Source organism: Anthonomus grandis, chromosome 15, assembly GCF_022605725.1.
Source record: "Anthonomus grandis grandis chromosome 15, icAntGran1.3, whole genome shotgun sequence".
Taxonomy (NCBI): domain Eukaryota; kingdom Metazoa; phylum Arthropoda; class Insecta; order Coleoptera; family Curculionidae; genus Anthonomus; species Anthonomus grandis.
The window spans coordinates 20,216,091-20,243,750 of record NC_065560.1 but is presented as its reverse complement, the minus strand read 5'-3'; the positions used below and the strand labels follow the sequence as shown (position 1 = coordinate 20,243,750).

Sequence of the window (27,660 nt, the reverse complement as noted above, 5' to 3'; positions counted from 1 at the left end):
TCGTTTCATCACAAAGTTGAACAGTCAATGAAAAAGATGGGCAACAAACTATACGATTTTGCAGATTTTGTTCAAGCCGTAAAACAATCCGCACGGCAAACTAAAGTTCTGCTAATGGATTTACAGCCTTTTTTTCTTTGGGAGGATTACACCTCGCAATATAAACTTAGTAGAATTAACCCCCGGCCATATCTAAATGAAACAGTCCAAGTATAGTCTGGCAAGTGGATCTGAAACAGCGGCAGGAATGTGGGCCAAAATATTCGACGTTGCCACGTTTAACCTCAAAACGTAATTGTGCGGGACTTACTTTCTAATAATATGCAATATAAGATTTTTTACAATCACAAGATATACAGGGTAAAATTATAATCTAAATAGTTATTATATTTTGGCTTTAATGCGCAATTGTTTTACCATTAAATATGGTACAATTAAATGTTTTTCCCAAAAATGGATCATGTTTAGTAAATCTGGCAACATTACGGTTCACCTCTACATTCCTACTTCTACTCCTCTACTTCTTGTATAATAGGGGTCAGCCATTATGAACCTGAACGCTTGTGATTGGTTTCCCTTGCCGCACGTGTTTTTGTTATGAATTATTTCGACAGTTCATTGGACAGCGTCTTTGTCACCTGTTTACAATGCTTGCTGCTGTTTCAACACATTGATTACTATTGAAGGGTGGACAGTGGCGTAGGCTTTATCGTTGATTTTTGGATTCCGTTTATTTTATATGTTATTTATTATTTTGTTTTATTTGTGGCTATTTATTAAAAAAACTGACATTAGTGTTGTGTATACCTATAAGTAGGTAGTGTAATTTTCGTATGTTTGGAGTTTCACTGTTTTATTACTTACATGAAATACCTAATATTTAATTTTTTAGTTTGTTTTATTATTGTTTACATATATACGAATAATAACATTTATTATAATAAATAAATTCACTGAGGGTAAGGTCCTTCATAGTCAAACGAGGGAAGTGATAGCAAACGTTTACAGGTAAGTTATAATAATTTATTTGAAAAAAAGTGAAATACATTGTGCCTCTTAAAAAAACAGTAGTTTATATTATATTTTATTGCTTTTTGTATACCAACTATGCATTTAAAATGTTGTTATTAGGATTTGCGATGAAGAAGCTGCAAATAATTCGATGAAATTGCCTCTTAAGCGTAAGCTTGGTCGCGTTTCCCTTTATACCGGAGTCTTCGTATCATCAATGAGAAAAATTCACAAGGAAGATGAAGAAAAGCGACAAAATAACCCTGATGAAATATTAGCCAGTCCAGGGAAAAAACGGCCACGCAAAACTGTCGTCGAAAAAGATGACAGTTTTCATTTTTAAATAGTTAGGCATTGTATCACCAGATTTTACCTGGAATATAAAGTGGTTCCGACAACTAGAAAGTTGTTAAGAAAGTTAAAAGAAGAGGCAACTTTTTCTTATTCCAGGAAAACGCTTCGGTTTTATTAAAGTCAAATGGCTTTTTTTGGCGTAAGTGTCAAATAAGAGGAAAATCTTAATGGAGAGGCCCAATATTCTTTCTTGGAGATACAAATATCTTCGCGAAATACGAAAATTTCGTGAATAAGGCCGAAACATTATTTACTTGGACGAAACTTGAGTGGATAACGATTTGACGTTCAAGAAATGTTGGCAGAGCGATACGGTTACTGGTATTTTAAAAAATATTAGTTCAACGGGTAAGCATACAATACAAAACAGTGTGTATAAGTTACAGTCATATATTTTTTCACGGACAAGTGCCCGTTAAATTTGAGAAATATATATATTTTAAATGATATTTTAGGTCGGCTAATAATTGTTCATGCAGGTTCCGACAAGGGTTTTGTGGACAATGCCTGTTTAATATTAAAGCCGGATTGGCCACAGGTGATTACCATGGCCAAATGAATAGGGAAAATTTTACTAGATGGCTCATGGAAAACCTTTTCCCAAATATACCTGCCAATTCGGTAATAGTGTAGACAATGCTCCTTATCATTCGGTGCAGGAGGGTAAAATTCCGACAAAATCCTCTTCAAAAAGAGATATAATCACCTGGTTAACTAAGAAAGATAGCTATAACAACTTAATTAAGCCTTTTGAACTGATAAATTTTAAATTTTAAACATATAAATGTACCTACATAATATGTACATACACGGTAAGCTAATGAAAACTTTCCACCCCAGTTTCTTCAGATATTTTCTTTTAAAAAAAAATTTAGATGGTAGTTTTTTGACTTCGGGCGAACAAATTTATTTATATTTATTTATATATATTATATTTATTTATAAGTCACGATGCAAGTGCCAGAAAATTTGATCTTTTCGATTTGGTTTTACGCCACAAACCACCTGGTGACCAAAAAAATTATATAGTAGATCGGATTATAAGGTCTCATGGGCATACTCCATTAAGAACACCGCCTTATTTATGCGAGTTAAATCCAATTGAATTAGCTTGGGCAAGACTCAAATTTTTAACAAGAAGTCGGAATACTACTGGCAATTTTAACATTACAGCCTTAAAGGAGGTTACTGAGGATGCTATATCCTCGATTTCCGAAAATGATTAGCAGAAATTTTGCCAGCACGTCAGAACTGTGAAGGATAAATTCTGGGAAACTGACCAAATCATGGAAGAAATCGAGCCTCTTGTCATCACAATAGGAAATGAGGACAGTGACACTAATGGCAGTAGTAGTGAAGACGATAGTGAATACGAGGCTGAAGGTAAAGAAAACGAGCTCGCTTATTTTACCAGTGAAAATAAAAACATGTTTAAGTGAAGTGTGTGAGACTTAAAAAAAAACATTAATATAAATAACAGTAAACGAAAAATTAGGTAAGTTATTTACCTTATATTTTTCTCAAATTTTCGGAAATACCAAAAAGAGTGAAAATTTCGCATAAAAAAACATAAAAATTCCCGTTTCTAGTTTAACCGAACTTTTATCATTGCCAAAACGCTTATGCTGTTCGTTTTTTATAATCTATACCAGGTGGCTCATTTGAGTCGACGTTTGGCTTTTGTCTTGTTTTTTTTAATGACCTTCAAAATACACGTACTATTGCAGTGACGTGGCCCCCTGTGACCTTAGCAACCTTTGTTTAAACTTAGTTTTTAAATTCGGCTTAGCAACAGAGATATTTGCGTGCAACCCTGTATACAGAGTGTTCCACAATACCAAACTACCACCACACTACCAAAATTACTTAAAAAAACTACCCCATATTCAAAAAAGATAAATTCATTTTTGGGGGATGTATTTGTTGGGGGTAGTTTTTTTAAGTAATTTTGGGTAGTGGTCCTATAGCTATTAAATTTTTTTTTTAATTTTTATAGTTAAAAATAAAAAAGTTACAGCCTGTGACGTTGATTGTGGGATACCCTGTATACCAAAAAAAAAATAACTTATTTCTAAAACCATAAAACATGCAAATGAATAATTAATTAGGAAAATTTATTTTGATAAATTTTAAAATTATTTTCCTTAAATCGAACTTAAATAGTTTCACATAATACCACACGCCACTGTCCATTTTATGAATGAAGTCGGCCATGTTGTCTCCACTACTGCATTCCCCTTACCTCAGGCCGAAGTGTTTCAGATCCGTCTGCCACACTGTATCTGTCCAAAGGGGTTCCCATATTATGACATACCAAGATGACTTCGATGGTCCAAAAATTCCACATGATTTTCTTACTGCCAAATTACAAAAAATAAAATACTGCCACCACCAAAAAAACAACAAAAAGTCCTTGGAATTTTAAAATGAAAGATTAACGAAAAAACCAAGAAAAACACAAAGTCACGGTCTCACAACATGTAATTAAACGGGCTACACGTGTTTCGCTCTAGTTAGAGCATCATCAGGCCTAAAATAAAAATAATACTTAAGCAAAACTAAAAACTTACATAAAACAATAAAAAACCTTTAGAAGCCATCCACACACTTCACAGTACATAAATAAACAATGATTTTAAGGTTATAATTGTACAAAGCAAAAAATAAAAATTAAAAAGTGGAACGCAACAACATAGACTCAACGAGAATCGAACCCGGTACAACAAGGTTATAAGTACAAGTGTAAAACCTATCGGCTATACGGACCTAATGCTAAAACAACTTAACACGTTAGCCAATGTAAATTGAAGAAAGTGACTACACTACAAGAAAAATGTTAAACGATACTTTAAACGCTAAATTAAATTTTTAAAAATTAAATTAGGTTCAAAAGTAAACACGTCATTCACACACACGAGAACAGGACTCTTTTTAGCTTTTGTAATTTCCATTTTCTCCAGAAGGTCAAGCTTCTTACCTTTAGGGCATTCATGAAGCATTTCAGCTCCCACCCCCGGAGAAAAATTATGAGTAGAGGTCAGCAAATGATTCGTAAGTCTAAAAGACCCTCAATGACTATACGACTAAGAGATGTTTTTAATAGGAGAGTTCTCACTAACTTTAAACAATCTTTGGGAAGGATGCTGGGAAAAAGATTTTTTACATTTAAGGAAATAAGTTTAGATCCATCAGGAATAATAAGATTTTTCAAACTGTTGGTTAGATCAACAGAATTCTTAGTCGAATAAATACTTTTAAAGTTGGTCACCTCCCTGAGAACGTTATTCAACCAAAAGGAAAAATTATAGCATGGGGAGTTAACAAAGAAAACCACTGGTCTTATGGGAAAATTGGTCTTATGGATTTTGGGGAGACCATAAAGAATCGGAATTCTAGGATTCATAGGATACAGTTTTTCTTTTTTAGTGTTAAAGAAATCGAGAGTTAAGCTACATCTGTCCAATGTTTGCTTAACTTTCGTAAAATACGAATTGGTGGGGTCTCTATTAACTGTAATGAAATCCTCCGAGTCCAGAAAATCCATTATCTTTTGAATATAGTCAGTCTTGTTTAGAATGACTAAGCAATTACCCTTGTCTGCTTTTGACAATATCAAATCGTTACTCTTCATTTTATTTTTTAGCGAAATTAGGTGCTTTTTATTGATGTTATTGTTTAAGCTGTTCGAGCCACATCTAGAATTTAAAAAGTTTATTATTTTAGCGCGTAAGATGTTCTTATTTCTTGTATCAGTCGTCTGCAAAACGCTATCAGCCTCCACAGCTAAAGTCTCTCGTGTTTGTGAGTCCACTAATTCACGTTAAACTCATTTCTAAATCACTTGGAATTTAGTACCTTAGTCTGTTTATTCAGAGATAAATTAAAGGTTAGTTCTAGAAACACTTTCAATAAATTAAACAATAAGTTGAACCGTCTTAAAGCTACCATTAGGTCTAATAACTTTAGGGAATATCAAATAAAATTAGGCCATTGTCATTTTCAGTTCCATAAAAGATTTTTAAATTTGTCTGATGTTATTTTAACCTCTGACGAACAAAGTATACTAAACCTTAACCTTAAGTTTATTCTTTATAATAAGGGGGACCGTTTAATTACATGTTATGTTAAACTTATTCACTTTCAATAAACCTTTGTTTAAAAAGTATGTAATAAAGCTGTCCATTTCTTTTGTAATATTAGCAAATATTTAATAATAATATTAGCAAAATGCAATATCCTTCTTGATGTATCTAAAATTTGTACTAAAATCCTAAGCGCAATAGACGCATCTCATTTTTAACTAAAAATCTCTTTCTAAACAAATAAAACTTTAAAGTTATTTTTTACTCAAACATATTACTACAAATAACTAAAAAAAAATTCAAAAATTAAATAAATACGAGTGCTGTAATAAAAAACCGATAAATCGCAATAACTCAAAAACTTAAAATCTTGAGATCCGTCTTTTTAGCTTAGGACGGCAGAGTTGAAGGTTTTGCTAGGTTTTTTGCATCAAAAGTTTACGTATTTTTGCATCTTGTCGAAAAGTTCTTTCCCACCCTGTAATGCTTTGCTGCATGTTTTCGATGAGCTAAACTGTAAATGATTAAATAACAAAAATTTGAAGATTCCTATGTCTAACACAGTGTCCTACGTATTCTAACTTGTTGTGAGAGAAGAAATAGGTCATCTACTTCAAATCATTATATAGGAAATAAGTTCTGTGAGAAGAAGAAGAAACTTCTGATTTAGACCTTGTGAGAATAGTGTAATTGCAGCAGTAGCTAGCAATTAAGATCAATCTTGAAAATAAGACAGTAGCCTAATGTTAATATAGTATATGTAATGCTTCTATATAACAAGTATGGCCTATTTGTTTTTAGTACACTCTCATATACATATTATAATTTAAATAAATTTATTAAATAAAGGCGCATAACTTTAACGCTACATAAAAACTCCGTTTTGATTCATTACTTTTTTATCAGAATAACTATCAAGAAAAGCCAGTAAACTATTTTATCAAAATTGCCTTTTAATTGAAAAAATAATATTATGGCCATTTCACTAATCTTTACAGCCATATTAAAATTAATTGATTTTTTCAAATAATCGTTATCTTTTTATGGCCGTATTGATTATTATACTCTATTTCAGAAATGTATAGAGTAATAAACTGGGAAATTTCATTCTGTTTGGCTAAATTTCGTGGTCGTTCATAGGCGCAGGTACTTGTAATATTTATTAATTTAATTTTCTTGGATAATTTTCTTGGAAATTGAGATTTAATTTCTTGGATTAAATGCATCTATTTTGAAACAGATTAAATATTAATTTAATACTTTTAATTTAATAAGTTATTATTTTGAATGTACATGATTGCATAAAACATGATTACCCTAGTTTTACTGTGCAAGAAATTGTTGAAAGATGTTCATGAATGACAAAGCCAATGACATTTCCAATAACAATTGGAAAGTCCACCATTTTCAAATTGTTGCGGGAAACAATAGTAGCCGGTCAAGTGGAATCTCCCAAGCAAAAGCCGGGACGACCAACAAAAGTCTTTGATGAAAATACCAAATGTATAATTCAAAGAAAAGTTTACTCTTTTTATTTTAAAAAGGAAATACCCATCCTAGACAAAATTTTGATGGAGCTTGGCCGAGATGACAGTATTCCGTTGATAAGTAGAAAACTTTATGGAAAACTTTAAAGAGTATGGATTTTGCCTGGGAAAAGCATAAGCGCAAAGCACTTTTACTAAAGAGCGACGAAATTGTTTGCTGGAGACGAAAAATACTTGAGAAGTATCAAGCAGTACCGCAGGGAGCAAAAGAAAGTTTTTTATCTTGATGAGACGTGGATTAACGAAGGTTATATAGTCCAAAAAATGTGGCAAGACAAAAATATAACTAGTGCTCGCCAAGCTTTCATAGAAGGCCGGTCCACGGGTATTAAAGTGCCTTCGGGAAAAGAAAAAAATAACCACACACATTGGAAGCGAAGAGGGATTTTTAAAAGAAGTTCTGCTACCCTTTGAGTCGACTCGCACAGGTGATTACCATGAAAACATGAATTCGAACGTTTTCGAAGAGTATTTTGGTGAAATTATGAAATTTCTTCCGGCTAATTCGGTGGTGGTTATGGAGAACGCACGCTATCATTCACGACGAATAGAGAAGACGCCAAATTCATGTTAGAGAAAGCAAGAGATTATCGATTGGCTGATTACAAAAGGTATTGTTAAGCTACTGTTTAACCAAGAATTGGCGAAAAGCAGTCCAGCATGTAATTAAGCAAGAAGACAAAATGTGGGATCTTGACAACATGATCTATCAGACAGTCGACCGTTTAATTATAATGTTAAGATGTGATGATAGCTCGTCAGATGACGAACACTTCTATCTATCATAATTTAATTTATATCTAGGTATATATTATACCATGTACAGGGTGTCCCAAATTCGCCGGCTAACATGGGGCAGGCATTTTGTTATGCATGACGTTGCGCAACTTTTTACTAATCTAACCAGCTCAACCTACCCTGTATCTCTAAAAGTTACCCAGTTCCCGATATTGACCCAAGAATTTGGGATACCCTGTGCATACGTATTATATTACATTTTTACTATTTTTTTTTTAAATAAAATAGCATTTACATAAATCATAAGGTAACATATGATATTAACTCTCATAAAAAACAAGTCCCAGTTGCACGCCTTTGACGAACCGTTTTCAATGTTTATCAGTGGATAACAATGGGCAAAACTCATAAATTGACACAAAACCGAGTGGCACTACCTGCACTCGACGAAAACAATGAATTTTACATTGAAACTAATACCTAACTAAAGTAGTGGCATAAAATATTGGTGGGTCACTGGGTATCACTTTTGCATACCTAATGAGGTTTTATTGCTCTATACATTTCTGCAATAGAGTATAACATTCGTAATAGTAAATTCACAAAAAGTTTTATCTTTTACCGAGCAGCTTTATAAAGGAGTATTTATAGAAATTTGTTCCCATACAAGTTTAAGCTGCGTCTTTTTTAGTAGCAGAGGTTCGCCATTTTTATATCAAAATGTGTTTAAGATTCGGAGTAGTTTTTTTGTTGGCAAGCATCGGACAGCTGGTGGCAGTCACAAATTCAGCCACTATACAATATGGAGGTAAGAGTTTATACATTTTAAAAGTGCCCATATTCATCACTTCCTCCAATTTAGGCTTATAATCCATGAGTTTGCATATTGTCAGTTAAATAATAATAATAAATAATATATCACCAATATTGCGGAGGGTTGTTGTGTGGGGTCAGAAATAAAACAGAAACCTGTTTACCTAAATGTCGACGTTTCGACTTATATTAAGTCATCCTCAGGACACTGGAATGGATTCAAGTAATTACAGAGATAAAACAAAGTAATTTCAAGTACATAAAAAACACTATTAAAATAAATGTTCTTTAAGTTACAGTTAAAATTACATTCAGGTACAATCCGTTAAAAAAAAAATTATAAAAAAAAAACAGTATAAAATTATTATTTTTTTTTTTTTTTTTAATACATTACACCTCCTACCTAAGTCTAGGTTTCTTAAGTTATAGTTAAAACACATTTATAATAGGAGCGTAGAATTATTTTTAACATGGGTTAAATTGTAGGTGTTATTGTGGGCAAACTAGAATCAACAATAAGCCAAGAAACAAATGTTTTTATTCTTTCGAGCGTTTATTTATTTAATTTTTATGTTTCAATACTATATATTTATCTATACGTTCAAAACCAGAAACTTAATTTGTTAATACACTGTGTGATCTAAATTTGGGACATACACTCTTTGACAAAAATAAATTTTATGTTTTAGTTTTATCTTTTTGGTAGTAAATTAATTAAATTATAGTAACTTGCATTTAGATCATCGGTATCTTGTTTTTCATTAATGCTTTCTTTATACTTTTTTATATTAACCATTTCTAGTAAAATTCTTTTTTTATAATTTGATTCTCTGCCAATGATCCGAGTGCTGTTAAAATCAAATTGCTGTTGTTGATTGAAGGAGTGTTCTGCTAGAGCAGTCTTCCCAGATGCTGCGTAGTTCGTTGGTTTTACGCTTCTTTCGTGTTCGCTAATTCTGGTTTTTAAGTACCTGCCCGTTTGACCCACATACAGAGCTTGACAATCAGAACAGGGTATTTTATAAACCACGCCACTTTGTAACTCATTTGGTGTTTTATCTTTGAGTTTTGAGAAGTATTTGTTGATGGTATTTTAATTTTTGAACGCTATTCTGACTTCATCAACAGAAACAACTCCAGACAAACCTTTGACATAAGGAATTTTTGCAAATTTATGGTTTTGGTTTTCCTTGACTTTAATAGGTGTAGGGTTATTGTTTAGGATTTTGTTTAATAGTTTATGAGGAAAATTGTTTTTTTAGTAAAATATCTTTAATTTTGTTAACATTTTTTTTATGTAAACTGGAGTGAGATAAGGCTATTGCGCGGGATTTTAGGTTGCTAACTATGTTTAATTTTTGTTTAAATGAGTAATTTGATTGGTAGTTAAGAAATCTCTCTGTTAAATGTACTTTTTATGTTTTCTATTTTAGTTTTTGGAATACACGTGGCAATGTCGTCAACGAATCTTTTAAAAAATGGTAACCTAAATTTTATTTTCCCCATACAATATTTCTGTAATTCTGACATAATCAGATCAGAACATATAGTGATAGACAGTTACCCATTCCAAGACCATAGATTTGTTTGTAATATATATTATTGAAATAACTATTTTCAAATACAAACTCTAAAAGACTTAAAAATTCTTCTAAAGGGATGTTACAGTGGTCTCTGATAAGGTGCCATTTATTTTGAACTATATTTTTAATTAAATAAGTTGGTATGTTGGTAAATAAAGATATTACATCTATACTCTATTTCAGAAGTGTGTAGAGCAATAAAACCTCATTAGGTATGCAAAAGTGGTACCTGGTGATCCACCAATATTTTATGCCACTACCTTAGTTGGGTATTAGTTTCAATGTAAAATACTTTTGTTTAAATGGAATAATATATTTTTTTCACAAATTTATTGAACATAATATGTAGAGTAAAATAGTTGAAAATGTCACTTTTGGATCTGGCACTTTTTGAACAGTGTATAACAATTTTAAATTATAATAGATTGTAGTCTTCTTCGTCATCTGACGAACTGTCATCACCTCTTGACATTATAATTAAAGGATCGACTGTCTGATCGATGAGGTTGTCAAGATCCCACATTTTGTCCTCTTGCTTAATTACATGCTGGACTGCTTTTCGCCAATTCTCTGGTGTCGCTTCCGTAATGGCTTGATCAAACAGTAGCTTAACATCTTTCATTTTAAAAGTCGTGTTTTGTCTTGCTACAAATCCTTTTACCTGCGCCCATATCAGTTCTATAGGATTTAGTTCGCAATGATATGGCGGTAAGCGCAGTACAGTTATATTATATTTTTCGGCTATATCTTCCACGGCGTATTTCATGAAGCGAGTTTTGTGTAAGTTTGCTATTGCCAGCAGTTCTTTTTTTATCAAATTTGCTTCAAACGCAATACCTTTTGCAGTCAGCCAATCGATAATTTCTTGCTTTCTCCAACTTGAAGTTGGCGTCTTCTCTATTCGCCGTGAATGATAGCTTGCGTTATCCATAACCACCACCGAATTAGCCGGAAGAAATTTTATCATTTCACCAAAATAGTCCTCGAAAACGTCTGAGTTCATGTCTTCATGGTAATCTCCTGTGCGAGTCGACTCAAAGGTTAGCAGACCTTCTTTTAAAAATCCCTCTTCGCTTCCAATATGTGTGATTATAAGTCTTTTTCCTTTTCCCGAAGGTACTTTAATACCCGTAGACAGGCCTTCTATGAAAGCTTGGCGAGCACTGGTTATATTTTTGTCTTGCCACATTTTTTGGACTATATAACCTTTGTTAATCCACGTCTCATCAAGATAAAAAACTTTCTTTTGCTCCCTGCGGTACTGCTTGATACTTCTCAAGTATTGTCGTCTCCAACAAACAATTTCGTCGCTCTCCAGTAAAAGTGCTTTGCGGTTATGCTTTTCCCAGGCAAAATCCATATTTTTTAAAGTTTTCCATAAAAGTTTTCTACTTATCAACGGAATACTGTCATCTCGGCCAAGCTCCATTAAAATTTTGTACAGGGTGGGTATTTCCTTTTTAAAATAAAAAGAGTGAACTTTACTTCGAATTATACATTTAGCATTTTCATCAAGGACTTTTGTAGGTCGTCCTGGCTTTTGCTTGGGAGATTCCACTTGACCTGCTACTTTTCTTTCCCGCAACAATTTGAAAATGGTGGACTTTCCAATTCCACTCATTCGAGAACATTTTTCAACAATTTCTTGTACAGTAAAACTAGGGTAATCGTGTTTTATGCAATCATGTACATTTAAAATAATAACTTTTTCACTCAGCGATAGTGGAGAATTTTTAGTACATCTTTTCGTTGGACTGAATACCTCCATTTTTTAAATATTGGGATAATAATATTGTGATTACACTACAGCGTAGCAGTGACTACTAACGTTTAAAATATGATTTAAAAGTATTTATAGTCTGTATATATTACCTGACCCCATTTTTGCATGTTACAAAGCGTTAAAAAATAAAATAAAGGCATTTAATCCGTGAAAATTAAATTCATAAATATTATAAGTACCTACGCCTATGAACTACCACGAAATGTAGCCAAACAGAACGGAATTCCCCAGTTTATTGCTCTAAACACTTCTGAAATAGAGTATAATGATATTAGAATAAAGTTATTTGGAATTTTAAAATTTTGCAATTGCGTGACTACTTCAAAGGAGTCTTTTGTGTAGAATTGATCTTTTTCAAATGCTAAGTTAAGTAAATTTGCTAAATATTTACTGAGATTATATATTGGAGAACCTACAAAACTTACAATTGGTCTTAGAGGAGTATTTTCTTTGTGTATTTTTGGTAAAAAATACATTTTTGGAGGCACTCCGTTATTGCATTTTAGTTTTTTTATTTGATCTTTTGAAAAGAAGTTTGATTTACACAAGTTTTCTAATAGTTTATTAAGTTTGTTCTGAATAGACGTAGTGGGGTCTTTGTTTAAAATTTGATAGGTATCTGTATTTGAAAGAAGAAGGTTTGATTTTTGTAGGTATTATTCCTTATCTAACGCGACGGTGACATTGCCTTTATCAGCCCTAGTTATTAAGATATTATTATGTTTTTTTAAGAAGTCTTTCGTTTCGTTACTGTATTTTAGGAGGGTTTTTTCAGATTTATTTAATTTATGCAGAATAGATGAGTTTATAAAATTAGTAATTATGTTAATAGATTGGTTTCTTTTTTGTATTTTTAACTCATAATTATTTGAAAGGCCAATGGCATACTCTATATCGATTATAATCTGCTCAAGAGGAAAGTTATGATTATCATAAGGTAGATTAAATTTATTGCCCAAAGCTAAAGTTACTTCTACATTTTTTGGAAAGGTGTACTTTGTTAAATTTTTAAACCATTTTTTGTTTGTTGTTATACTGTCAATTCCAGTCTGCTCCAAAATAAGACTTTGTAATTTCTTTTTTTGCTTTTGTTTCTGTTCTTTAAAATGACAATTATAGTACGAAAATTGCGATTGCTCATAAGACAAAAATATGTTATTCGGTAAAGTATTTTTAACAGTTTTGTTGGACTGTATCACTGGTTGGAAAAATGCACTTGACTCGTATTAATACAAATATGTATATTAAAAAAATTAAATAAACTTTTATTGCCTTAATTTTATATAATTTTAATCAAAAGAATCGCCACTTCATTGGGGGAACGTTATTATCCTTGATTAGGACTATCTGGCCAACCTTCAAATTGCCCTTGGTTTTCTTCCATTTCTGCCTCTCTTGGAGCTCGCTTATATACTCGTGTTGCCAGCGATTCCAAAATTGCTCGTAAACCTTCTGCAGCAATTGATACTGCGACAGTTGGTTTTCTGGTATAGCCTTAACTGATGGCTCCAAAACAGCTGTAGTACTGCGGCCGATTAGAAAGTGTGCGTGCCGCTACAAAGTTTCCTGCAAAGTCTCGTACCAGAACCCTGGCTGTACATAAAATTGCGTTTTTTGCTACCGCGAAATTACAATTTGTCGTTTATATGTCCGTATACTGCGTATCGAGATTAATGTTCGTATGTTGTGTATCGGTAATATTCGATGGTGTATGCACCCCAACTGCTGCATTGGGTTGCTCTGTTCTTTGCTCGGTTTTGTGTAAAATGGTGTTATGTTTCGCACCGCAAAGCTTACAGTTAGTCCACCTACAATCCTTGAATGAATGATTAGGACGTAAGCAATTAATGCATAACTTTAATTCCTTTACATTTTTAATACGCTCGGGTATAGAAAGCTTCAAAAATTCCGTGTAATAAAAGAGGTTATGATCTGATTTACAATATGGACATGTATACTTCGGTTTGTTACTAACTGCATTGTCGCTATTTGCATTTACGAATAAGCCTCGTGAATTACCGCGGTTATTATTTCTTGGAACATAATTCTCGCGTGAAACCCGTTTTTCGCTAGACAATTTTTGACAATTCATCTCCATGTTCTCTAACAAGTCTGCCCGTTGCCTTAAAAATAACTTAAAATCTTCGAGGGTGCAAGGATGGCTATGCTTAGCCTTAATCCTCTCCCATTCCCGTGCCGTGTTAAAGTCTAGTTTGGTAGAGACTATGTAAATGACTAACGTGTCCCAATACTCTGTTGGTTCACCTAACTGCTTAAGACTTGGTTGCAAAAATGCACTTGACTCGTATTAATACAAATATGTATATTAAAAGAATTAAATAAACTTTTATTGCCTTAATTTTATATAATTTTAATCAAAAGAATTGGTTGTCGTGTTGCTTGGCTGCGTCGCAACTTGGAGTGGCGCTCGCCGTTGGTGGCGTTGCTAGCGCTCTCGCGTGAGGTGATTTGGGCTACAGGGCCGCACTCGACAAGTTTGTTTAATAAATTTTAAATCATTTTCTAGTAGGGAAACTTTCCAGTGTGTGTACGCATGATCTAAATGCGAGTTACTAATTTAATTGCGAGTTAGTAATTTAATTAATTTACTACCAAAAAGATAAAACTAAAACATAAAATTTATTTTTGTCAAAGAGTGTATGTCCCAAATTTAGATCACACAGTGTATTAACAAATTAAGTTTCTGGTTTTGAACGTATAGATACATACGTCTTCCTTATCTACTAATCCTTAACTTATCAACATAACATTGAATCATAAAAATTAAATAAATAAACGCTCGGAAGAATAAACACATTTGTTTCTTGGCTTATTGTTGATTCTAGTTTGTAACCCACAATAACACCTATAATTTAACCCATGTTAAAAATAATTCTACGCTCCTATTATAAATGTGTTTTAAATATAACTTAAGAAACCTAGACTTAGGTAAGAGGTGTAATGTAGAAAAAAAAAATAATTAATTTTATACTGTTTTTTTTATAAAAAAATTTGTTTAACGGATTGTACCTGAATGCAATTTTAACTGTGTCGTGGTTTTTGTTTTTTGTTGTTTTAATTTTTGTAACTTAAAGAGCATATATTTTAATAGTGTTTTTTATGTACTTGAAATTACTTTGTTTTATCTCTGTAATTACTTGAATCCATTTCAGTGTCCTGAGGATGACTTAATATAAGTCGAAACGTCGACATTTCGGTAAACAGGTTTCTGTTTTAATTCTGACCCCACCCAACAACCCTCCGCAATATTAAAGATTCTGATTCTAAGCTCGAATTGCATAGGAATGAACTAGGTTTTCAACACAACAGATGTCTCCTTTATCTAGGCTCATTAGCAATTTCTGCACATATAATTGTCGCAAATCAAATATGCCAGTATTAGCAAAAAGCTGATTGGAAGGAAACAGCTTTTTGCTAATACTGGCAAAAAAAAGTTTATTTTTATCATATATAATTTTTTTATCCATTTTTGGACAACTTCAAGAGAACGCATATAACAGTTTCTTATTCCACCCCATCCGCTAAGTCAAGGGTTACCAGATCAAAACTTCCCTATCGAGGACAAGCCCTAACGAAAATCCGAAGAAAATCCGGAAAACTTTTTTTTTTACTAAAAATTTTTTTTGGCGTTTTCTCGACGAAAAACATTTAGCCGAGATGAACTTTGATTTTTTCTAATAAAACAAAACCAAAATCATATTTTTTTAAATTATTTATTTAAACTTAATAAACTTGATTAGAAACTGAGTTACAAAGTACACATATAATTCAATAACAAAACAAAAATAATTCAATCACTTTAAAGATACTTTTCACTGCTTTGTATTTTGTTTAAAAAAATAAAATTTTCTGGCAAAAGCATAAAATCAGAAAACTCTAAACAACTCATATGTTTGAAATTATAGGTAGTCATAACTATTCCTTTCACAGAAGATAAAAGCAGTATATTTCTTTCTTTGGTCCACTGAGCGGTGATAAGTGAAAATATTCTTTCCACATTGGCATTGTGAGATGGGATTGCAGAAAGAAATTCGGCTGCTTTTAGTAATTGTAAAAATATTTTTTCAGAAATACTCTCATTAAAGTATTTTGCCCATTTTTCGTTAGTAGGCAAATTGTGGTCATTAGAGTCAAACTTTTCCATTATATATTTTTTTAAGTTACAAAAGTCATCAAAAAATTTAGTGTCATCGATTTCGACTCCTTTTGATGGTAAATATACTAATAAGGGCATAACGTCCCTATCCCAATCATAATTAGTAATATCATTTAAGCTCATCCATTTGAAACATTGGAATTCTTCAAATGGTTTGAGCCAGTTTTTTAAATATTGAATTGAATTATTATACAAATCAAATAGCTCCAATTTTATTTGGTCACATTCGCGTTCTAAACCATTTTCAATGCACTTATTAAAAATTTCTCGAACTTTTAAAGGAATGAATTTGTTAGCTGCTCTTTCTTCTAAAGTAAAAATAACATTTTCTAAAATTGCCATTGTTTCCACTACAGAATTGTTCTGACGTTCAATCTTTTCTATATTTGTATTGAAAATAGACATCAAAGAATGGACAAGAAAAAGATAGGCCTCTGAAAAATCGTTTTCAAGAAATGATTTAAGTATATGAGGAACATCATCTTAAGACAAGAAATATGCTTTGAGAGCGTGAAACATTTTTAAAACCCTTTCAATAGCGGGAAACAAAGATAGCCATCTAGTTTTAGAGTGATATAAAAGAGTCTCATGTTCTGTGCCCACAAATTCACAAAATTTTTTTAGTAATTCAACTCGTACAGTGTAAATACTAAAATAGTTGAACATTTTAAGTATGATTGATATGGTTTCTATATCAACTTTTAATTTGTCACAACTATGGTGCACTGCATTATTGATTACATGAGAGGGATAACCTACACCAACCAAATTTTGATTAACTTTAGATTTTAATTTATTAAAATCATTATTTTGACTTTTTCTGCCCATGCCACCAAAATTTGTATTGCAATTATCCCCTGAGAATGCGACACATTTTTTTTAAGCGTATCTAAAATTAAATCACAAATTGTTTCTGCTGTTTTGTTTGGAGCACTCCTAATGTCTAATAATTTAGTTTGATTTCCTTCATTTTTATAAACAAAATACTGTATCAGCCAGGGCCGTTCCGACCCGGGGGTGCGGGGCACCCGGGCGGCAGGTCAGAGGGGCGGAAGCCGCCCCAAAAAAAACTGAATAAATATTTTTTTAATAAATATTTTTAAAATTTAATAATTTGTTTCAAAAACTATTATACACATATTATTTTAAAATATTATACATATGTAAATATTATTAATTATTAATTAATGTATTAAAGTTACTTTATAACATTCTAAATATTATTAGTTATATTTCCGATTCAAATTTAATAGGTATACCTAGATATACGCTTCAGTCCGCTTCAGGGGCCGTATTTTTGAAACCATTCGACGTTGATTCGCATACGAAATAAGAGGATTTCGCACGAAAAATCGATATTCGTATTTTCGACCGCTTCGTATGCGAACTTTTTCGCATGCGCTGTCTCGAATGCGTATATACCATTCGAATTTCAATCTTCGTGTGCGATTCTGCCACTTGTCTTGTTTTGATTTTAAACTAGCTTTGTATTTTTTTTAAATTTGTGAGTTGGTTAAGTATTTTCGTAGTGTTTTTTTGTTATTTATTGAAAAAAAAATAATCAAATGGCAAGATTAAACAATCTTGTGCAAAGAAACGTCGTCGAAAGGAATAGGATGTACTCTTCATTTCTTGACCCAGTATTGAAATGTATTCAGATGCTCAATTTAATAAATTATATAGATTAAGCAAGACCATTACGATAGAATTGATGTGCTCTTTATGTGCTCCAGAGACTGTAATCTGTCCGCTACTTTTCATCCACAAGGCTTGTGCAGTTTTAGCCGAAAAATTTTGGGTGAATTTGCCCGACTTTAATTCTGGGTGCTCTTCCATAAATGAAATTAGTTCTTTCTTTTGCTCACTCGACACAAAACCGCAAAATTTTTTATTATTTGAATTCATTTAAAAAAAAAGTCAATTTGCAAAAACCCAAGAAACACATGAAAAAACCTCAAAATTCCCTGATTTAGAGTTAAATTTTAGGTTAGGTTAAAAATCCATCCCGGTTGACACGGTCTCCAATAGCACTCGACTTTGCTACGTTGCCACTACATTTCATGTTCGCATGCGAATGAAATTTCGAATGCTGTTCAAAAATGCACTTTTTAATTCGTGTGCGAATTTTGCCGCTCGACTTTATTCGCATTCGAAGATTCTCGCATGGTTTCAAAAATACGGCCCCAGGTCGCAACGAGTTGGAAAAAATATGTCGCGACGAAGATTTTTCAGGAAACTACTTGTCTGTGGTCAAGGCATATAAATGCGTGCAATGCGTGCACTTGTTTCATTTTAAATTTTAAGCGTGTAGCCTGTAGTCGTGTAAATCGCAACGTTATTAAAAGCTTTTGTTTAACCCTACAATGCATGATTTTTTAAATTTATTTAAAAAAAATTTTTTTGGTTAGGTATTAGTGCTGTGAATGGGTAGAAAATATTTAAAAAAATCTTTTGTTTTTTTATTATATATTTTTTTAATTTTGTTTAAATGTATCACATATGTAGCATACACACACACTTATGATACAAAAAAAGGAAAAATGGTCTTAACAGTTTATTGATGGAAGTTACCAAAACAATTTTTATTTTTATTCAAACATAGGTGAACTTTGCATTTTTCACAAAAAATAAAAGAAAATCCTTTGCAGCCGGGTATTTTACATTGTTGCCTGGTATTACTCCAGTTCGGAATGTGATCAAAGTTGTCAGTTCTTACATCTTTTGGAGGAATTGCGGTTGAAGATGATTTTTTCTTTTTCTGTTCTAAATTTCGGTCAAGTGAAGAAGATGGCCTTCCCCTCTTTTTTGAATCATTCTGCCCAACGTTGCACAGACCATTGGCGATTTCAGCACAAAATTTTTCCATTGACATTGTGGCTGTGGTTCCTATTTGCCTCTCTACCCTCCGATAGAGAAGCCATGCGCTGATGATGGTAATGTCAACTAAATAATAAAAAATTCTGCAGTACCATTTTCTGGTTCTCATTGAGATTTCGTAACGCCCTAAAATACTATCTAAAAGATCCACTCCGCCCATATGTTTGTTATATTCTAACACTAAGTTTGGACATGGTACTTCCACTCGTTTTTTCTCTTTTTTATCAAACCTTTTCACTTCTTGAACTGGAGAAGAACCCATGTAGGTAGAAAGTAATGTGACTGCTTTATTATCCAGCCATAAAACTGAGGCAAAAGGAGTATTTTGAAAAGAAGTTACATATTCTTTGAAAGAACCTCGCGTTTTTTTTTTGAAAACAGTATCACTAGAAAATTTGCAGTTGGGCAAACGATTCCTTCTCACTGTTCCTAGCGAAAGAATGCAATTTGAGAATAAATATGACATCAGAGGAATTCCTGTATAATAATTATCAAAATAGATAATGTAATTGCAGTTTTTGGGAATTGACCGGCACAAGCGTATAACAACGTTTGCTGAAGCCCCAAGGTCAGGCTCATTTGGAAAACGGTATTTCTCAGAATTTTCTTGGCCCGAGTATATTTCAAATTGGTACGCATATCCCGTAACACCAGATAAAACATATAATTTATAGCCCCACTTGTGAGGCCTTAGTGGCATGTACTGTTTCATGTAGTGTCAGGCCTTTGTTGCACACATTTGCTCATCTACAGATAGACACTTTTCAAATGGAACAGTTTGGAACGTTTTGTTCAAAGAGTCGATAACTGGCCTCAATTTATGCAGACGATCATGATCCGCATGATCTTTAGGAAGCATTTTCGTGCTATCATTGAAGTGTAGCATTTCACGAATTTTTTCAAATCGATTGATACTCATGGTGTCTGTTATTTTTTCGAATCCATATTCCTCAGACCAGTATTTTCTGATATTTAACATATTTATTACCGACATATAAATGCAGATACCAATGTACTTCTTTATTTCTCCAGTCGTTATATTTGCCGGTTTCGAAATATTTTTTTGATTGCTGTAGAGGTTCGATTCTTCAGTGATTTTCTCAAATAGCTCATCGGTAAAAAAGTATCTGAAAAAAAAATCAACAAATTACATACTAAACGGCAAAAGGAATAATTGACTTATTAGGTTTTACCTGAAGAACTGATAGGGTGTTGATAACTCCATTATATTTGTTGGAAGATTTTCATCACCTCTAAATGTTGTACCTTGAACATTTTGTTTAAAAGATGCTTGCTTCCAGCAAATAGATTTGAATGCGTCTTTATCCAGTGTAAATATATTTTCTTCTGTACCGTTCGCGTCTTCATTCTCAGGTATTATTTCGTGGACAATATCTGCCTCATTATTATTTTCAACGTTCGAATTGGTTAGTTCTACACCATCTAGTTCATGCTCAAAAATAATTGGAGTATTTTCAATGTCCAAATTGGCGTAATCCACAAGATCTTGAAACTTTTGAGCAATCAATTCTAAACAATTATCAACATTTTCACTTAAATTATCTTCGTCCAATTCTTCCAGATCATCGTCACTTTCAAGAAAACGTTCTGCCAACTTTTCCAACTCCTGGATTGTCAAAGGTTTTCGAAAATCCCTTTTTTTGTCCATCGCCCTGAGATTAAAAAATAATCATAAAATGCATGTTGTAGCATATTTGCTACATTTTATTAGAATACCTGGTAATTTATTTTTATGAATTCTGGATACGCATTGATATAACAAATAGTTTGAATACTTACCTAATTTACCAAATTTATCGAGTTTGTCTGCCAAAACCGCTTCAAATGTTCAAAAAAACACAAATTTACTACGTCAGACACACACACCAACCGCCAAAACAACACAGCTGACATTAGAATTAAAATTCTTTACTTGCTGTGCCATCTATTGCCAGCAAAGCGAAACCCGATTTAAAGTGTGTATATAGTATGCTACACTATGCATTTAGGTGTATCATAAAACATTTAATGAAAATAGAATTCTTCAATATTTTATATGTAGCAGATATGCTACATGATGCATTGTAGGGTTAATATTGTGGTAAAACAGACAGTAAAAATTAAAAAGGTCTCTACACATACGTTAATTTGATTACATTTTTTTTGAGCTGTCATATAAAATTTAAATATCGTTGTTATATTTTTGAAATATATAGGATGTTTGGAAAATGGGTAGCCAAACGGAAATGGTGGATGATTGAACCTATTGCCTATTTATAATGCATATTATTTTTTATTTTTCCTGAAATTTATAGCCTGAGTTTTTTTTTTCTTTTTTTAGATACCTATTACTCCTATTAGAAATCTCCCAATTTTTTTACTCTTGAGATTTTTTAAATTTTTGCTAGCACAATTAATTTTATTTTAAAATGTAATGTTGACTTATTTAAAGTCAAATATTATAATAACTAAAAAAAAAATAATTAATTTTGAACTTGAGGAAAAAATGATATGCGTTATGAATAGCCAGTAGTCGCACTCATCCACTAATTCCGTTTGGCTATTCACCTTTCAAATATTAGTTATTTGCTTAATAAAAAAGTAGCTTTTTTTTCAAATTCACTTTTTATATATTATATTTGACTTAAAAGGCAGCCATTTTGAATCCGCCATATTAAACGCTTCCAATTTATTTAAAAGTTCAAATTCATTGAACTGATCAAAACTTTTAGATACACCAATTTTAGAAAAGGGAAACTCAAAAATATTTTAAAAACTGTCCTTGTTTTATTGAAAGCCAAGCACCTACAAAATTTGAAAACAATCTGACAAGTAGAAGTTATAGTTTAAATAGAATTCTTAAATTTGTTATATACATACATACAAACATTGCTACATAAAGGCAAAGAGGTGAAGCTAATATAAAAAATGTGTAAAAACGTTAATAATTAAGAAACACTGTCATATAAACACATTCTATTCCAGTCCTATTAAAAAAGTTCTTATTTTATGACTTAAAATACTTCTTATGAATACTCCTCGTATAAAAATAATCAGCGCTCCTCAGAATTTGCTTTCATCAATATTTACGATAAACCCTGGTAAACGCTCGTACGCAGCAAACAGCGGGATTCAAGGTCAATTTTGCTTTAACACGGGCGGTATAGGAAGTGGTCTGACTTGTTGTAATCTATAGACGGTGGTGATGGCCAACTGTATGGAAAGCTAATGTTGCTTCAGCAGCTTTTATTGATTTGGTTTCTCCAGAAGTTACCACAAAATTTTAAAGGCCAGAAGGTCCCGCTTGAGCTCTTAAGTCTCAATATCAAGCTTGCCTTTATGAGCAATTGATATTGAAGAATTGCACACATTGTAATTTACCTCACTGGTGGTTTTTCCTTTCTTAAAGGAAGGGTATAACCGAAAAATTTCATCTGAATAAGTACATTTGCGTTTTGGCATCACCAAAAACCAATTTCAGACTTTTAACAAGATATAATTAAAAATCTTCACTAATAAAACCTAAAAAGTCGTGAACTGCTTAACGTTACCGTAAACACTGTGAAAATAATGTAAATAAATGCATTGGGGATTCCCCGAAAGAAAAAACCTCTTGCCGCGCATGCCGTTATAGACGAGCGATTGACATACCGATGCGACGCCACTTTATTTATTCCGCTAAACACTAAAGGTGAATGTACACTACTAAATTTATCGGCGATTTGAAATATCTAAATGTTTTCAAAATAATTGACTATTTTGCATGTTTTATGTTCTTTCTTGTCTTAAAGAAAAACCCGGACGTTTAAAAAAAATCCACCCGGACTCACCCGGACGTACCAAAAATCCGAACCTGTCCGGATTTATCTGGACGTCTGGTAACCCTAGCTAAGTCCATAGGTTAAGTGTGATTGTCCTAAAGTAAAATATAATGTTTTCAAGTATTCTAAATCCAAAAAATCTTTAAGTCTTTAAATTTAGATAATAGTCTCCTTATTTTATTTGTACTTCAGATGCGTGTATCTGTATATCCCATTTTAAGTGTCTATTTATTGTTACGCCCAAATATTTCATTACTTCTGCTTCTGGTACTAAAATGTCTGTGTCTATCTTAAGTGGTCCCATTCTTGACAAATTGCTTGCATAAGATGTAAATGTTAAGTATTTTGTTTTAGACATATTTAAATACAGTTTGTTGATTTAAAGCCAATTCACAATATTTGTAAAATCTTTCTCAGCTTTAACTTTTACAGATTGCCATGAATCACCAGAGTAAAAAACGGTAATATCATCTGCGTAGCCTATTATTTGTCTCAAAGTACTCATTTTAAGTAAGTCGTTGACATATAGAATAAACAATAAAGGTCCAAGTACAGTGCCTTGAGGGACTCCGAAAGTTATTTTTTTGAAGGTACTTCTTACATAATTTATTTTGACAAGTTGCTTTCTATTGCTTAAGTAGCTTTTAATTAGTTTATAAACCATACCCCTAATGCCATAAGAATAGAAAGTCTCCTCAACAAAACATCGTGGTCTACAGTATCGAATGCCTTTGAGAGATCCCATAGAGCTTTTCTTTTGCGCGTTTTTTATGAGCTTATTAATTTCACTTTTGCAATTCCCATACCTTTCCTTAAGCTCCTCATTGTTTGGTTCCTTTTTACTTTCTTGATATAACTTAATCTTATCTTGTATTTTTTTTAATACGCCCTTCGTTCACCATTTATTTTCCCCATTCTTTCTATTACTAATTTTAATTAGTTTAGTATGCTTGGTCATTTTAGTCTTTAAAATATATATGAAATTATTTATTGCCTTTTCTACATTATTTGCGAGATACATTGTTGACTGCCAGTTTTCCATCTTTAATTCATTTTTTAATTTATTATAATCTATGTACATTCTCATTTGCATCTCATAATTTTCACCAATAATCAACGAGTTAAAATAATATTTTTATTTTAAAAGTTTCGTTGTAATATTATGGTAAAGAATAATCTTTTTCCAAATCATAGAAAACTCTTATCTGATATAAAACTGAAAATCTAATTATAACAATTTTTAATCTAATCATAATAAACTCATGATTAGATTAACAATTTAGAGCAATTTCTTGTAGATAATATATATTTATTAAATTTTTAATAATAATATAAAGCTAGATGGCGCTGCGAAGTGACTAGCACGATTGTAGTTTGGTCTCCTAAATTTTTTTAATTAACTGTGAATCAAGTGTCAAAAAATATTTGGAGTGTTGTGTAATACATTGTGCAAGAACCTGTAATCATGGTTAAGCAAAAATACAAAAACCTACGAAGAGGTTAGAAGAAATGGCGCTAAAATTTGACACGCAACTGAAAGGTTTTAAAAAAGATCTTGGGGCTAGGACCAGAGGGAAATCAACATCCACCGATTTTTCCGAAGACATAGAGGCAGTTGTCTCTTTAAACAAAAGGTTTCAAGACTTTGAAAATCAGTTTTGGATAGCATTGAAAACCTTAAGTCGGATATTGCGTCGCTAAAGCAAACCAATACGCTGTGCATGTCAACAAACCAGAACAGTATTTTACTGCACGGTATAAATGAACTACAAGACGACCTATATGCCTTTGTTATTAAAACAATTTCAACCAAGATTGGTGTTAAAATTACAAAGGCCGAAATAAATTTTGCTCATCGCATTGGACAGAAAAAAGCAAATTCCGAGAAGCCCAGGCCGGTGTTAGTATCGTTTTGCCATAGGTGGCTCCGGGACGACGTGTTTTTTAATAAAAAAAGGCTAAAAGGTCAACCTATTTTAATAACCGAAGTTCTAACTCCTGAGATGGGTAAAATTTTTAAAATCGCGAGAAATAAATATAAAAACTTGTGCTGGACTTCTAGGGGTAGAGTGTTTGTGATGGTAGAAAACCAAACGTTTTGTGTCGACCCCGAAAAAAAGTTACAAGACCTTGTTAATGAGTATGTGACTGCCGATTAAAACAAAAAATAAAGGTACGTTTAATGATTATATACACTTTCAATATGATAGGTACTTTAATTTCAAAGGTGATTATTTTTATTGGTTTTGGTGGTCATAAAAAGCATTGCTTTGCAGTGATATTTTTATTTCTAATCACTTGATCGGTTTATTTGTAGTCTATGCTTGCGGGACCAAAGTGCTCTTTTATCATTATGGTAGAGCTATTCTGTTTTTACTTAAGTTCTTTAGGTCTATTATCGAGATTTATTAGGAATAGGTATGTGCTTGATATATATTTTTTATTTCTATTACATTTGGGGAGTGGTGGGCTTTCTATATGGTTTTTAATGGGCGGAAACTTTAGCGAACGCGGTCGGTGGGGTGACTTGGGGTATTTATTCTGTGATGGCGAATGATAGTACCATGTAAGATCAGCAGGTGCACACTGTGTTCAGTGTTAGTCACGTAAACATACGTTCTATAAAAACAGGCTTTGATGAATTTGTAAATTATGCCTCTGACTTTAATTTTGATATATTGGGGATTTCAAAAACATGGCTTACTCCTGAGGATGACACTCTATATTTTAATATTCCAGGATACAATTTTTTAAGAAAAGATCGGGGTTCTCGTGGAGGAGGTTTGGGCATTTACGTAAAAAAACATATAAAATTTTTGTTAGTCACATTTGAAGATGCCACAGATGACTTTGAGTATCTCAATTTTAAATTTACGTTGAATAAAAAAAATATACTTGTTACAAATCTATACAAGCCTCCTTCTACGAATACATCTAGGTTTCTTGATTTTTTTGAGGACATGTTAAGTGTCTCTGTACCATATTATGATAGTGTAATTCTTTTTGGTGACTTTAATATAGACTTATTAAAATAAACTACAATTACTCAAAAATTTAAAAAGAAACGTTTAATCTTTGTTAGAAAATAATGGATCCAACTAGAATAAATACTTCTACCTCAAATACATCTACCCTTTTGGATCTAATAATAATTAGTGATAACCTTGAATACATGAATGCCAAATCTGTATACATGCCAGAGAGTGTAACTGATCATAACCTAACATATATAGAGCTAAATATTCCTAAATATCAAGCATATAAAAAAGTTATAAAATATCGTGACTATGCAAAAACTAATACCATAGCTTTTAAAAATGAGGCAGAACAACTCCCGTGGCATGATATATATTATACTTATAATATTAGTAAAAAAATTGCAATACTAAAAAATAATATTACTTACTTAATTAATAAATATGCACCTTTTAAAACTACAATATTACAAGAGAAACCTTTTACTCCCTGGATCACGAGCAATATAAAATTTTTATTGAAACTTAGAGATAAGGCACGTCACAAATATTTAAAACAGAAAACTCCTGGGAATTTAAATTACTACAGACAGCTTCGAAATTTCACTAAACATGCCATAAGTATAGAGAAAACGGCATATTTCAAACAATTTTTTTTAAAAAAAGGTAAAGATTTTTAGAATACCGCTAAAAAACTTAATTTTACAAAAACTAAAAACAATCCTTTACCAGAAACACTAAATAATGCAGTAGACCTAAACTCATTTTTTTCTAACTCCGTGGCTTTTACAAAATCAACCTCAAATGAAAAAATTGACCTCTACAAAAAAAATAAACTAAATGTTAATCAGGAAGAGTTTATCAATTATATCAATTAAAGTATTGCGGCGTTAACTTTACAGTGTTACTATTTTGCCAAGAGTTTGCAGACGGTAGCTCAGAATTATTGGAGGCTTGGGATTGTTCGAAGGTTCACTCATGACTGGCTATTAAAAAATATAATCTTGATTATAACTACTAAATAATAGGGCGCCACTTAGTTTTTTTTTTTTATAAATGAGAGAAAACTAAGAAAAAACTTGGTATATAGGTTTCAATTAACAATTAAATGACCCTGGATAAAGTAGATTTAAAGAGGCAAAAAAAATATCTTAACAATACAACCAAATTATATTTACATCAAAGATAATATACACCTCATGTTCTAATCTGTTAAATGTTAATAATTTATTATGAATTAAAATATGAATAATGTTGATATGATTAAATAAAATAAGTTTGTCAAAAGTAACATTTAAATTATGATTAAGCTACTAGGTAGATTTCAGCACTTGAAAAATAAATTGCAATTATTAAAGTTTTTTGTAAATATTTGTATTACGCAGGGGAAAGTTCATGAACCTTTTTACCTAAGGCATATCAGCCTTAACCGAGTTATATCTACTTAACTACCAAAAAAGGTACTGAAAATACTGAATAAAAAATAACTAAAATTATAGATAGGAAATTGACATATTAAATTATGATATTGATTAAATATCATAATGCAGTATGTAGCAATAAATTGAAATTAAAGGTATATTAATAAAAATTTAAATATGTGAGACAAATCTATGGTTAATAATATTTAAATAAATGGAATAAACAGGCCTGTATATTCCTCCAAGAAATGAACGGCTGGCCTCCAAAATCGAGGCTGTGAATGTATGCCACTTGTAGCTTAGCTATCCGGACTGGGAATATGCAATAACTAATAAAAACAAGATTAAGGACTATAAATTACAAACCATATTGGCCACTTCCTGCTTCACAGACTTCGGAAATAAAAAACTGGCCTTTTACGTGCGCTTCTACCTGTGACACGGGAACAAGTCCTCGAAAAATGGATGCAGTACCGAC

The 27,660-nt window shown here is 32.0% G+C and overlaps 1 protein-coding gene across 14 annotated transcripts in view; it reads left to right on the top strand.

Moving 5' to 3' along the window:
- Positions 1-27,660, top strand: part of LOC126745325 (C-type lectin 37Db-like) — a 501,974-nt gene that overhangs the window by 209,999 nt on the left and 264,315 nt on the right. Inside the window, exon 1 of one of the 14 annotated variants that reach the window (XM_050453111.1) lies at positions 8,309-8,540. The exons of 12 other annotated variants lie outside the window; for them this stretch is intronic. In XM_050453111.1, the coding sequence (XP_050309068.1) occupies positions 8,453-8,540 (88 nt within the window). In that variant the 5' untranslated portion in view covers positions 8,309-8,452. Of the gene's footprint in view, positions 1-8,308; positions 8,541-27,660 lie in introns of those variants that run through there. One more of the 14 variants, XM_050453109.1, reaches the window with a different exon arrangement.